This window comes from Chrysochloris asiatica, unplaced genomic scaffold, assembly GCF_000296735.1.
Source record: "Chrysochloris asiatica unplaced genomic scaffold, ChrAsi1.0 scaffold00203, whole genome shotgun sequence".
Lineage (NCBI taxonomy): Eukaryota > Metazoa > Chordata > Mammalia > Afrosoricida > Chrysochloridae > Chrysochloris > Chrysochloris asiatica.
Window position 1 is genome coordinate 2,146,284 of NW_006408721.1, and position 13,663 is coordinate 2,159,946.

General features: G+C 43.2%; 1 protein-coding gene across 1 annotated transcript in view; it reads left to right on the forward strand.

Annotated features, from left to right (window-relative positions):
* The window catches only part of NCF2 (neutrophil cytosolic factor 2), a 45,830-nt gene that overhangs the window by 15,812 nt on the left and 16,355 nt on the right, over nucleotides 1-13,663 (forward strand). The window contains exons 3-6 of the mRNA XM_006872555.1: nucleotides 5,986-6,094; nucleotides 9,928-10,062; nucleotides 12,305-12,412; nucleotides 13,148-13,207. Of these exons, the coding sequence (XP_006872617.1) occupies nucleotides 5,986-6,094; nucleotides 9,928-10,062; nucleotides 12,305-12,412; nucleotides 13,148-13,207 (412 nt within the window). The remainder of the gene's footprint in view (nucleotides 1-5,985; nucleotides 6,095-9,927; nucleotides 10,063-12,304; nucleotides 12,413-13,147; nucleotides 13,208-13,663) is intronic.

The following is a 13,663-nucleotide window of genomic DNA, read 5'->3' on the forward strand; positions in this document are numbered from 1 at the left end:
AAATAATGGGAATTCCAGAATTCTTCATTGTGCTCCATGAGGAATCTGTACACAGACTAAGAGGCAGTGTTTTGAACAAACAAGGGGATACTGAAAGGTTTAAAATCAAGAAAGGTTTGAACTAGGGTTGTGTTCTTTTACTATACTTATTGAATCTGTATGAGAGCAAATAATCCAAGAAGTTGGATTACATGAAGAAGAAAGTGGCATCAGAATTGGAGGAAGATGCATTAACAATCTGTAATATGCAGATGACACAATCTTGCTTGCTGAAAGCAAAGAAGATTTTTAATATTTTCTGATGAAGACTAAAGACTACAGCTTTCAGTATGGATCGCACCTTCATGTAAAGAAAACAAAACTCCTCACAACTGGACCAATAAATAATATCATGATAAATGAAGAAAAGACAGAAGTTGTCTTCATTTTGCTTAAATTGATGATCATGGAAACAGCAGTCAAGAAATCAAATGATGTATTGCATTTGACAAATCTGCTGCAAAAGATCTTTAAAATGTTAAAAAGCAAAGAACTGTACTGTATTGCTAACTACAAGATTGATGATTCAAACCCACCAGCTGCTCCTCAGAAACCCTATGCAGAATCATTATAAATCGGACCCCACTAAAGGTAACATAACAACCACAACAACATTATTTTCGTAAGTTGCTGCACTATCATGATATACTTCTGTCAGAAAAGAGTTAGAGAATCTTTGAGAAGGAACGTGGTATCTCAGTTATGACTGTGGCCAAGCTGTCTCTCCTCATGGCCCCAGTCTTATCTGAAATGGGGAAGTGCACCCTAAATTGTCTTTCAGAATCTGTGCTTTATGAATCAGGGCTGTGATAATAATAGTGAGAACAGAGACCATGAATCAAAAGAAACAAGCATCAAAGCGTTCTCCCTGCAGATGTCTAAACAGGAGAGGCCATGGACCCTAGGGTTTGTAGTAAGAGCAGCTGTGGCCTCCAAAGGTATTTGATGGTATGACTCCTTCCAGCTTGCTGACAATCTCCATTGTCCTGGATAACTGCGTGTGAATTGCAGGAGTCTGGGCTGGGGGGGGGGGCCCTGGTAGCACAGGCACAATCGGGATCTTCAGTGTTACTAAGAAATGTTCTCAAGCTCCATGGTTGTAAAAAGCCTCAGTAAGGTGGCCTTTGTCCCTGGTGAGCTCCTGCCTGGGAGCAATGGGGGCTGAGAGGTGTCCTTTGATATGAGCATGAAGAAAGCACACCCACCAGCCCAGCCTGCCAGCACGTGGAGAAGCCAGCAGGTTGGTCAGCCCACCAACACCGGGACTGAATGCTGTTCTAGAGTATTCTTACTGAGCATATTCTGAGGGAAACAGGCGTGTGTCAAAGTGGATCCCCTTCCCACCACTCCTACCCCCAGCCATTCCTGCAGCTCCAGGTTAACAATAGGAGCTGAAGAGAGGCCTGTGGTGGGAAGGAAAGAGGCTGGGAGACAGGACAGGTTTTTTAACCAGTTTCCATGAAGTCCTTTTGGACTCAAGGTGACCCTGTGTCTGTCAGAGTAGGGGTTTTGGATGACTTTTTGGAAACAGATCTCCAAGTCTCTGGGGAGATGCGAATTTCTAAACTTTTGTTAGCAGCCTAGTATGTTAACTGTTTGCATCAGCTTACAGATTCCAGACATTTCAAAAACATGTTTTAAAAGGAACATTTCACAAGGACAACATCCCATCTCACCCATTTCGTAATATAAAGCACTATGAATAATTGGTTGGCTCTTTCTCCTTCTTCTTACTGGGCCAGATCTTCGGATATCTCACTGTACAAGACATTTATGACGAGGGTGTTCTTGACTCATTCTATTCCTTGGTAAGGAGGCAAAGCTAGGCAATTTGGAGCATAACTGAAATACATCTGCTTCCTCAGCTTACCAGGGAAGCAGTGGTACCACTAAGGGGTGAGGACTGTCAGAGGGGATGCAACAAAATGACTGTCTATAAGATTTTGGGTAGTGTTTCAGCAGAAATTATTTTCTATAAAAATATTTCTGTAGTTAATTATAGCAACAGAAATATCTTTCATAAGCCCAGCTTACATGTTATCGATATACCTACAAGGCTAAAACTCTATGCTAATGTGCCTTTGGAATCTTCCCACGTGCTCTGGTTTGCGCTGTCATTATCACCCAGTTATAATGATACTTCAGATCACATGGTTTCATCTGCACACACTACAAGAATGCACTTCTGTTGTTGCTGCTGCTGTTTTTATAGTTGTTGATTTTTTTCAATTCTCTGGCATTTTAGCTGTAATAATGTGGTAATTCGTTTTTGTAAGGAGCTCTGGTAGCGTAGTGGTTATGAGTCAGGCTGCTAACCTCAAGGTCAGCAGTTCAAAACTATCAGCCATTCCGTGTAAGATGAGGCTTTCTGCTCCTGTAAAGATAAACAAACTTGGAAACCCTATGCGGGGTCCTTGTGAGTCAGAACTAACTCCACGGCACACCACCATCAATTAGTTTTTGTGAACATGTATAAATAGTTTTTTGAAAATGAAGTCGTAATTAAAGGAAAAGCGAAAAATTAAAATAAGCTTCTGCTCAGTTACTAATAATATTGTAATTCAATGCAGAAAGATTTTCAAAAACTATTTTGTTAGTATCCATACAATAAGAGATTACCTGTAAGTAGTTTACAACTATATTTATCACATATGATTCTATGATTACAATTGATAAGAAACATTGCTGCAGGTTCTGTAAGGTCTGTATGGGAGAAGGTCCATGGACCTAGGACACCAACATTAGTAAGGCCATTGCAGGGAGAAAGGCCTATTTGTAGGTTGATGTTACCTCACAAATGGGCTGCAGAACACAGTGGAAAGTGCCTGGGCCAAAAAGATCAGGAGACCTGGGTTTCTGCTTGCTCCCTCCACCATGGCTCAGGGAATCTGAGCCATTCATCCCCACCTTCTTGCTTAGTGAGAAGGAACGGTGGTGCTTACACTTTCTCCCCGTTCTTAGAAAGGCCTGAAAATGTCTGTGGATGCTGCTTTCAATGCACACTGCTTTGCTGGGAGTAATCTGCATGTTTCTAGGATATGTTACACTCATCTTTATTAATGACAAGAAAACATCAGAGAAAACAATCCTGTTTCAAATCCAGGCTGCCTTCTCCCTTACTTCGGCAGCTGCTGTTGTTGTTGTGTGAGTTACTGGTGGTGACAAAAAGTCCAGACAGTCCCCTACCAACCTGGTGCACCTTTCTTAGGGCTCTCTTGATAAACCAACCTTTTAAGTTTCCCTGAGGTCAGAGCTCCAGTTTATACAACTGTATATGCTTATTGCCTGGGGAATGCCTAATATACTAAGGAGCTCTGGTAGAGTAGTGGTTACAAGTTACATGCTAACCTCAACTGAAGATCAGCAGTTTGAAACTACCAGCCATTTTGTGGGAGAAAGATGAGATTTTCTGCTCCCATAATGATTTAGTTTTGGAAACCCTATACAGGTTCGTTATGAGTCAGAGCCAATGCCACTGCGCATAACCAGCCACCTAACATACTATGGAATTTTAAGTTGTTGTTAAGAGCCATGGAGTTTGTTCTGACTCACAGCGACCCTGTACAGAGTTTCCAAGGAGCACCTGGTGGGTTTGAATCGCCAACCTGGTGGCTAGCAGCCCAGTGTTTATCCTACAGTGCCACACCAGGACTCCTTTGTTGTATTAGGAGGCTTCAAAAAATATCAGGGACGTTTTTCACTATCTTTTGAATCCATTTTTCTACAAAAATTTTTGAAACTATCTTGTATATATTTTTATCACAACTAAAAAAAAAATAATAATAATATATATTTTTTAAATGAAGAGGAAGTCAAGTCTGGGCAGGAGGGTGTGAAGAGATCCTTAGAGTTATGTCAGGCTGACCTTGTCAGTGAGGGTGGGCAGGTGCTTCCTCTGCTTGGAGCTCCAAGGAAAGAATGGCTGTCAGCTGATGGGAGATGAGGGCAGTTCACAGGGAAGGGGCTTGGAATTCCTTGGAATGGCCCATGCACACAGAAATGGGTGCTCTGCTGGGGCTCCTGCTGGTGAGAAACAAGTACAAGTTGTTAAAAGAGAGAAACCAAGGGACAGGAATTGACAGATTCTGCTGAGTGTAGAGGAACATTCATTAAAGTCACTGGCAGACATTACACATAGAAACAGGAAGTGTGGAGACCCAGTGGCCACAAAGCAGATTCCTCTTTGTGATAAAGACAACTGTTAACCTGCTCAGGGTTTATTGTGTGCAAAGAATTTAACTTTAGAGAATTCTCCTTGCTTCTCAAGATACAACTCTTGGAATTCCCTGCCTTTATTACTTTAAAAAGGAGCCCTGGTAGTGTAATAGATTACAAACTGGGCTGCTAATTACAAGGTCAGGAGTTTGAATCTTCTAGCCACTCCTTCGGAGAACGGAGAAGCCTCAGAAACCTTATACAGACAGAGAAACTATGAATCAGAACCAACTCAGTGGCACAAAACCACCATCACTACTGTTATTTATTTATTTTTCTTAAATGTTTTATTGTGAATTATGTGATAGTTTACATGGGAGAACATTAGTTTTACATTCATTCTATCATGTATCATCTCATTGCCATGGTTACAATTCCCTCCATGCAATCCTTCCCCCTACCCCCCAGGTCTTCAGCACACAGTCGCTCTCCCTCTCTGGATCTAAAGTCTCCAGCTGCTCCATCACTCCACGTCATCATCTCTGGCTCCATTTCAGGCATCACTGCATCTCTGGTTAGGGTCCCGCTCTCTGCTCTTCTCCCTTGAAGGTCCTAGGGACCTCTGCTCCTAGACTGAAAAGTTAATCACTCCCCTCCTTGCTATAAAACATCTACCTTTACATTTCCAACCCTCACAATCAGTCCTGATAACAATTATAGAGTTCTGTGAACCCGGTTGAAGACCTGGTTGGCCGGCAGTGTGGCAAGACCTGGGGAATCTTAGGGCCAGAGTCAGTGACATAGCCACAGAGGACTAAAGTGGAGAGTGAAGTGTCCAGCTGATAGGAAGAGAGGGCATATGCATAAGAACACCCACACTTGCAGATAATACCCACTTATCCTGGCTTCAGTGACTGGATGATCAGAGCTCAACCAGAAGTAAAAAGAAGAGGAAAAAAAAAAAAAGGTATTCTCATACAATTTGATGAACTTGACCTACACCTATGGAAGCAATAGCTCAATCATTCCAAGCCCCTCCACACACAGAGTAGACAGGCATGGGCAACTTGGACAATGGCTACTCAAAATGGGGGGCGGAGGGCAGCCACAAAGGCAAGAAGTGACTGGCTTACAAGCTTTCAAGAGGAACCTAGATCCAGAGGGCCTGGAGGAAGGTAGAATCTCCAGTGAGTAGTATTCAATCTGACTAGGCGGGGCTGATGCAATGAAATGCAGACGGGTCTCTTGTGATACAATAGTGAATAATTGTTATCAAGACCACTGCTATTTTAAAACCTCTGGACAACACCTGAGGTTTTGTGCAAATAAATGGGGTCATAGAGACTAGCTAGTAATCTGATATCAGCTGATCTCAGAAAGGGGGGCATGATTTAGTCAATCAAGTTGAGACTTCTTACGTGCCATGTAGTTGGTTCTGGCCTATAGCAACCCTCTATAGGGCTTCTGGGAAGCAGCTCATCCTACAGCTTATCCCATACCAGGACCCCATGCCAATAGGTAATTTTCTACCATTTTCTCATCTTCTTTAAAGACTTATTGTAACTGGCCTGCATTGAGCCATTTGATTTTATTTTTAAGAAAGAAACAGTCTTCCTGTGTGTACACAGAATGATTGCCCAATAAACCCTATATACTGTATTTGTGGTTTGATCTTTTTCTGTTTTTCCCCAAGGTCAAAAGGCAACAGAAAGGCTCATGTCTCCTTGGGATAGATGGGAAAGGAGCAACACGCACTGTACTACAGGTTTACTTTCTACCTCTGTCCTACAGATACGATTTGGCTCTTAGAGATCTGAAAGAGGCCTTGACACAGCTTCGAGGGAACCAGCTGATAGACTACAAGATCCTGGGGCTGCAGTTCAAGCTGTTTGCCTGTGAGGTAAGGAACACAGGCCGCAGCAGTGCTGATGGTCAGGTACACGGCTCTTATTGACATCGCTGTTGTTGTTAGGTGCCTTTGAGTCAGTTCTGACTCATTGCAGCCCTATGTACAACAGAACAAAACACTGTGTGGCCATGCACCATCCTCACAATTGTTGCTACCCTTGAGCCCATTGCTTGAGCCACAGTGCCAATCCGATTTGCTAGGGTCTTTTTCTTTTTCACTGTCCTTCTACTTTACCAAGCATGATGTCCTTCTCCGGAGATTGCCGCTGCCGCCTCCCCAACATGATAATATGTCTGAAGTATGAGAGATGAAGTCTAGCCATCTTAACTTCTAAGGAGCTTTCTAGTTGTACCTCTTCCAACAAAGATCAGTTTGTTCTTATGGCAGTCCATGGTATTTGGAGATTGGAAAGATCGTTCATCTTGTGCATTGGGATACAGATTTTTCCTTAAGAAGAGGCTCAGCTGGATGACTTCAAGTTTACCATGGACATGCAAGTACCATGTATAAATGAGGAAATGGAGAAGAAAAGAGGTTGAACAACTAAGTGTTGTTTGCCTGTGAAAATATTCATAATTTACATGTTTTGTTTAGCTATTGAGTTGAAATATTTGCACTATTCTACTAACAACGCCCCCAAATGCTGTATTCACTGTCCATCCAGGAGTGAGCTATGGTGGTGCTGCAGGGTAAGAACTGGAATACTAGCCATAAAGTTGGCAATTAAAACCCACCAGATGCTCCTCAGGAGAAAGACGAGGCCTTCTGCTCCTATAAAGATGAATAGCTTTGTAAACTCTATACAGGGTCGTTAGGAATTGAAATGAACCAGATGGCAGTAGGTTTGGTTTCAGTTTATCCATCCCTGAGTGGCACAAATAGTTGAGCACTTGCCTACTAACCAAAAGGTTGTCAGTACACACCTACCCAAAGGCACCTCAGCAAAAAACACTGCCAATCCACTTCCAAAAGATCACAGTCACTGAAAAGTCTCTGGATCACAGTTCACTCTAACACACATAGAGGGTTTCCATGAGTCTGACTGACCCCAGGACAACTGGTTAAGATTTACCAACCATAACCTTGTTCACGTCCCAAGTTACAGAATATCCTTCTTGACATTAATTTTTGTCCCACATACTTGGTTGAGATCCAGAGAGAAAGGACAATTTGGCACAAATCCTCTCTTGCTTAAAAACAACTCAAAACACAAAGGTTTCCATATAAGAATACAATTTTTCTGTATTACCAAAAGTCCATGACTGACATGTACTTTTTCCAACCAACTTTTCCCACTGTCCCTTACCCACAAATATACTTTAGAAACTAAATTCCCTGTAAATATGACAGGTCTTTATTTAGAAGAATCTCTGAAAAAGTGCCCTCGCCTTAGTTTCTCAGGCACAAGAAGCCAAGTGTTCCCAGGGTTGCTTGGGACTAATAATAGAGTCCAGTGCTGCCTGGGCCCCTGGGGGCATGTGTCCCCATTTCAGCTGTGCAACAGGCTGAGTAAATGACTTCACAGTCCAGGGAAATAAGCCTTCATGGTGGGAATTGGTGGACATCTGGCCAGCTTCTAGAGAAGGGCTTTTCCATCAGAGCACTACTGACACATTGGACCAGGCAAGTGTGTTGTGGGATGTCTAACAGCATCATTGGCCTCTCCTCACTAGAAGCTTCCAGGGTAGTCACTTAAAGGAGCTCTGCATATTGCCAAGTACCCCAGACCGAGAGCCACTTCTGTAGATGAAAGGGTTGAGGAGCCAAGTGGCTCTAGGGATCATGCAATAGAGGCACATGACAGGGAAGATTCCACAGGAGGAATTTTCTCCCAGTGGTGGGACTGAAATGACTTGTGGAGCGGGAAATATATGCTGTGTGGGTCTCAGGAGTCAGGCTGTGTTTGTCAGGATTTTAAAGGACTCCTGATGTGGCTCAGTAGGATCACAAGGTCTGTGGTTCAAAGCCACCAGCTGCTCCTTGGAAGCCCTGTACTGGAGTCAGAACCAACTCGACGACACTTAACAACAAGGATCCCTAGTGGTTCAATGGTTCTGAACTCAGCTACTAAATGGAAAGGTTGGCAGTTTGAATCCATTCATTGGCTCCGGGGCTGAAAGACCTGGTGATCTGCTTCTGTAAAGATTGTTGCTAAGTGCTGTCCTGTCAGTTCGGACTCATAGCAGTTAGCAATACAGTGCTTATCCTACAGTGCCACTCTACACCACCAGGACTGACGCTCTCTCTCTCTCAACCCTGTAAAAGTTTTCTCAAGAGTGGCTGGTGGGTTTGAACCACCAACCTTGCAGTTCAAACCAACTTTCCAATCCAGTGCTTATCCTACAGCGTCACCTCAGGATTACTCTGTAAAGATTGCAACCAAGAAAGCCCTCTGGAGCGATTCTACTCTATCACTGGGGTGGCTGTGAGTTAAAAGTGACTTGGCACCCAACAACAATAAATACCCTCTTTGCCACATGAGGCACTCAGCCATTTCCCTACTTACAATCCCCCCTACTCCTCACCTCCTGGTGTGGCGCTGTTGGTTAATGTGCCAGACTGCAAAGCCGTTTGAACTACAAGGTCGGCAGTTCAAGCTCAGCAGCTGCTCCTTGGAAACCCTATACAGGGTCGCTATAGGTCGGAACTGACTCGACAACACAACAACAACTCCCCAGCTCAGTATAACTTGGGCTTCTGAGAAGTCACACCTTCCTTTTTGAAGTCTCAGACATTTTTAGTCACTGAGCCATAAAAACCTGCTGTGGGAAAAGTTCTGAAAAACAGTTGGCTGTGAACTAAATTGTTGTTGACTCATAATGACCCTGTATACGGTTTCCAAGGAGCCACTGGTGGGTTTGAACCTCCGACCTTGTGATTGAACGTTAATCCTACGGAGCCACAGCAAGAAGTTCTGAATGGCAGTGAGCTCATCTGCACAGGCGGGTGGGGCGTGTTGCTGAGGATAGGTGTAGGCACTGGGCAATCTCTCACTGGAGGCTCGGAAACTGGCCTGAGTCTAGATCTCCAGTTCTGTGACTTGCTTCCAGCCTCCACTGTCCCTGTTGTTGGTAAGTGCTGTGGAGTTCATTCTGACTCATAGTGCCCCTATATTTTAAACAAAACTGTATATACAAAAGATGATTCTATTAAACATATGTTATAAAGCATAACAACAAATCAAATTCATAAATCGACCATCCATTTAAGACCTGGGAAATTATTATTCCAAGATCTGGAATATCATTGAATTTCCATCCTTTTCCTGCCCTGGGTAAAGCAGGCTTCTGGGTTTTGTGTGGAATCTCTTTCTAACTCTGTTGTACTTTGCCTGAGGAGTACCTCATCCCACCGCTATATGATAATCGTGTTACTCAAGTGTTCCAGGTTCCAAGCACAGGGTGATGTATCGGGTATACTCTCTCCCTGTCCATCTGTCCAGTGTTGTAGCTAAGGCTCAAGGTTAGGAGTTGAACTGAGAATTTACACATCTGCATTTCACTCCTGGTTCTGTCCTTGCCTCTTCAAGGGGTCTTGAGTAAGTCACTTTTCTCCATACTAAAACAACATAATAAATTTTATCCTCACAGCTGTCAAAAGAATGCTCACATTATTGGAGTTATGCATTGCATGGTGTTTTCTTAGCGTCAGCCTTGATGTAACTCCAAGGCAAGACCAACTATACTATATTTTAGATATTCCTAGGAGAGTTAGGCAAGGGAGAACTGTCACCAGACAAGATTTCAGGAGCACACATGAAAGTATTCCTGATACCTAAATGTGAAGTAGTCCTAAGTCTTATGTCATGGGCTGTACTCTTCTAGGTATTATATAACATCGCATTCATGTATGCCAAAAAGGAGGAATGGAAAAAGGCTGAAGAAAATTTAGCATTGGCTACAAGCATGAAGTCTGAGCCCAGACATTCCAAAATTGACAAAGCCATGGAATGTGTCTGGGTAAGTATATTGTCATACGGAGAGATGATGGGATATCTATGGATTTGTTTCATTGTACATGCAGTTGGAGAAACGACAAGCTTGGTGTGGTGTGTTTTTAGATGTTGTAAAATATATACAGCATATAGTTTGTCATTTAATCCTGCTTAAGTGTATAATTCATAATTTGGTGGAATGGTTAAATACTGGAGTCATGGTGTGGTGCTGTAGGCTAAACACTAGACTGCAAGGTCAGCTTGAACCACAAGTTCGATGGTTCAAACTCACCAGCCATTCCCTGGAAACTCTATACCGGGTTGTTATGAGTCAGAACTTACTCAATGGCACCTAACAACAACAACAGTTGTATTCACAGTGTTGTGCAACCATCACCACTACCTACTCACAAACTGGTTATGTAGCCTCTCGGAGTTTTAAGTTTTAACTGACCTTTGGGTACAGTTCCATTAAGATCTTCTCTGTGTGAAGTGCTGAGAAACCCAGGCTTAGAGTGTGGTCCAGCAGGACCCTGTATCACATCGTTCTTGGAATGGGTTTCCATAGCAGCACTGAGGAAGAGGATATTAGAGGCTGGAGGGTCACTAAGCAGCCTCTTATCACCACAAGGCTCTGTTTGCTGTCACCTTGGAATACTTACTGCCTCAAACAATGCCAGGCATACATGGACTCCCAGCAAACTGTACTGATTATCTGGATGAATGGTGAAAATTATCCATGGCTTACTTGAACATATTTGGGAATAAAGTAAGATTATAACCACATTTTTAAAAATGTTCTATTGTGAATTATGTGGTAGTTTATATGAGAGAACTTTAGTTCTACATTCATTCCATTGTATAACCACATTTTTAAAGCACAAGGAACAGAGGGCTCGTGCCAGTCTTTCTGTGCCTGTCTACTTCAGCGTAGTCATGGACCTTGCTTGGGTCCTCGGTCACCCGTGTGGTCATGGTCCCTCTTTTGCTAAGGGACTACCATGCCTGAGACAGGTGGAATGGGAGGGAAGCAGTAACCCCCCACCCCCCCAAAAAAAAACACAAAAATAAACGGTACCAGACAAATAACACCTTACAGATGTCCACCTAGCCTCTGGACAGAAAGTGATATTGAAACCAACCGTTCCTGTCGTGGCTTCCCAGTGTGACGCTATGGGATAAAGCACTGGTCCTCAAGGTCAGTTTAAATGACAAGGTTGGCAGTTCAGACTCTACAGCCGCTCCTTTGGCTATGAGTCAAAAGGAGTTCTGGTGTGGGTTAATGCACTGCACTGCAAAGTCAGTTTGAACTGCAAGATCGGCAGTTCAAGCTCACCAGCTGCTTCTCTGAAACCCTAGATGGGGTTGCTATAGGTCAGAACTGACTCGACAGCACTTAACAACATTCTTGCATTAGGGGCCCTAGAATAATGGTAACAAAATCTTTATAAAATATTATGCTAAATAACATGACCTAAACACAAAAGGACAGATGCTATATGATCCCTCTCATTTGAGGTATCTAGAATAGGAAAATCCAGAGAGACAGAAAGTAGATTAGAGATTACCAGGGAATAGGAGAAGGGAGAAATAGAGAGTTATTGTTTACTGGGCACAGAGTGTCTATTTAGGATCATGAAAAGTTCTGGAAATAGTGCTTACCATTACACACACTGTGAGTGTACTGAATGCCACTGATTTGTGCACTTACAATGGTTAACATGGTAAATTGTATGTTAGATATTTTAACCTACACACAAACAAATATTTTTTTACAAGAGTAGTTGGGTAAGTACGCAAATCTGTTGCAAATTGCATTGTTGTTGTTAAGTGCCAGCGAATTGGTTCCAACTCATACCAACTTATAGGGTTTCAGAAGGGCGACTGACGGTTTGAACTGTTGACCTGATGGTTAGACATCTAGTGTTTTCTCTACAGCACCACACCACGAATGTAGATAGCATTAAATTTAAATAATTCAATTAAATCCAGCTGCAAAACTAAACAATAATACCAAAACATTTCTTGGAAGACAAAATATACATTGTTAAAAAAATAATTTAAAAACAGCAGTATTAATCTTTATTCTCTGATTATATCCTGAAAAAAAATGAAAAAACAAAAAACATCTGTCTTTATAAATTCAGGAAAAGTGCTTTTGCAAGGTTATGTCATTTGATCATTGAATGCATTCAGTGAAGGAGGCAGAGTAAGTATTGTCCCTTCATTTTATAGATAAAGCAGCTCCTATGTTTTCTATGTTACAGAAGCAGAAGCTGTATGAGCCGGTGGTGATCCCTGTGGGCAGGCTGTTTCGACCCAATGAGAGACAAGTGGCTCAGCTGGCCAAGAAGGATTATCTGGGCAAGGCTACGGTAGGTGGGAACACTGAGCTTCCCCACCAAGACTCCTGTGGGTGGTCTGTGCAGACAAGGGACTCATGGGAAGTGGCCACCACCTGGTGGTTCTGCTCTTGGAATGGTAGATACGGACATGTTTAGTGTGGAGGTCTTGCTGAAAGAAAGGCAAATACTTCTGGTTTCTTTTCTTTCAGCTCCTCTCTTCCCTTCTAGCCTGACCATGTGCAAGAGCCATGAGGTTACTCCCAAACGCTGAGTCTTGAGGACTGAGCCAATAGAAAAGAAAACGGAGTTATGAGGAGCTCACTAAATGTGGAGAGATCTGACCAGGAAAAATGACCCACAGGGGCTCCTCTTGGCTTAATGCTCCTTGTAGTTCACGTCTCAGTGTTCTGAGAAGTCTTGCTCCACTTCCACAGTCTTGAGATTAGACTGCATAAACTGGACTCCTTCTGAAACTCTGTCCTACATCCTTTCAAAAGTGCTCCAAAGTGAGTTAACAGCCAGGAATACCCCTTCCAAAACTGTGCCTAACCGGGATACATTTGGGGGCTGGTGTTGCACACTGGCTGAGAAGCGGTTCAGTCATAGCAGCAAACGCTGATAGAAGCTGGCTTAGCAGGGGATGGAGGTGGGTACTTATTTCTTAGTTGCTGGAAGTTCTAGCCCAAAAGGTTAGTAATCCAACCCGTAGCCACTGTCCACTTGTGGAAGGAGAGGAGCCCTCACACTTTTCTTTCTCAATTTTAGGTGGTGGCATCTGTGGTGCATCAAGACAGCTTCTCTGGGTTTGCCCCTCTTCAACCACAGGTGAGAGCGTCCTGACCATCTCTTTGGATCTTGGTCTGGGGAGCTGTCCCAAGATGAGGAGATATTTGAACTGAGCTGCCTTTAACTGACCTCTCTCAGTGTGTCTGTTCACAGTCCCAGGCTCCATGGCTGGCAAGGGAGTAGGGTGGTTTCTGCCTAAACCTCTAGTGCTCTGAAACCAACCCCTGTGCTCCCCACAAAATGCCAGTCTTCACTTCTCTATGTTCTAAGAGAAAGTCTGTTAATACTGTCTCTCCTGAAAACTTGATCATTCTTTCAGACAACTGAAAAGCAAGCTATCGAATCTTCTCACAAAATCTCTTCTCAGCTGTAGGCCTGAGGACTAGAACTCTCCTCACTTGCCTCATTTGCCAGTGTGTTGCAGGGGGCATCCCCTGGGGATACATGCAGGGCTCCCAGAGTAAAGCATTCATTTTTCATTCCAAACTGGTTCAC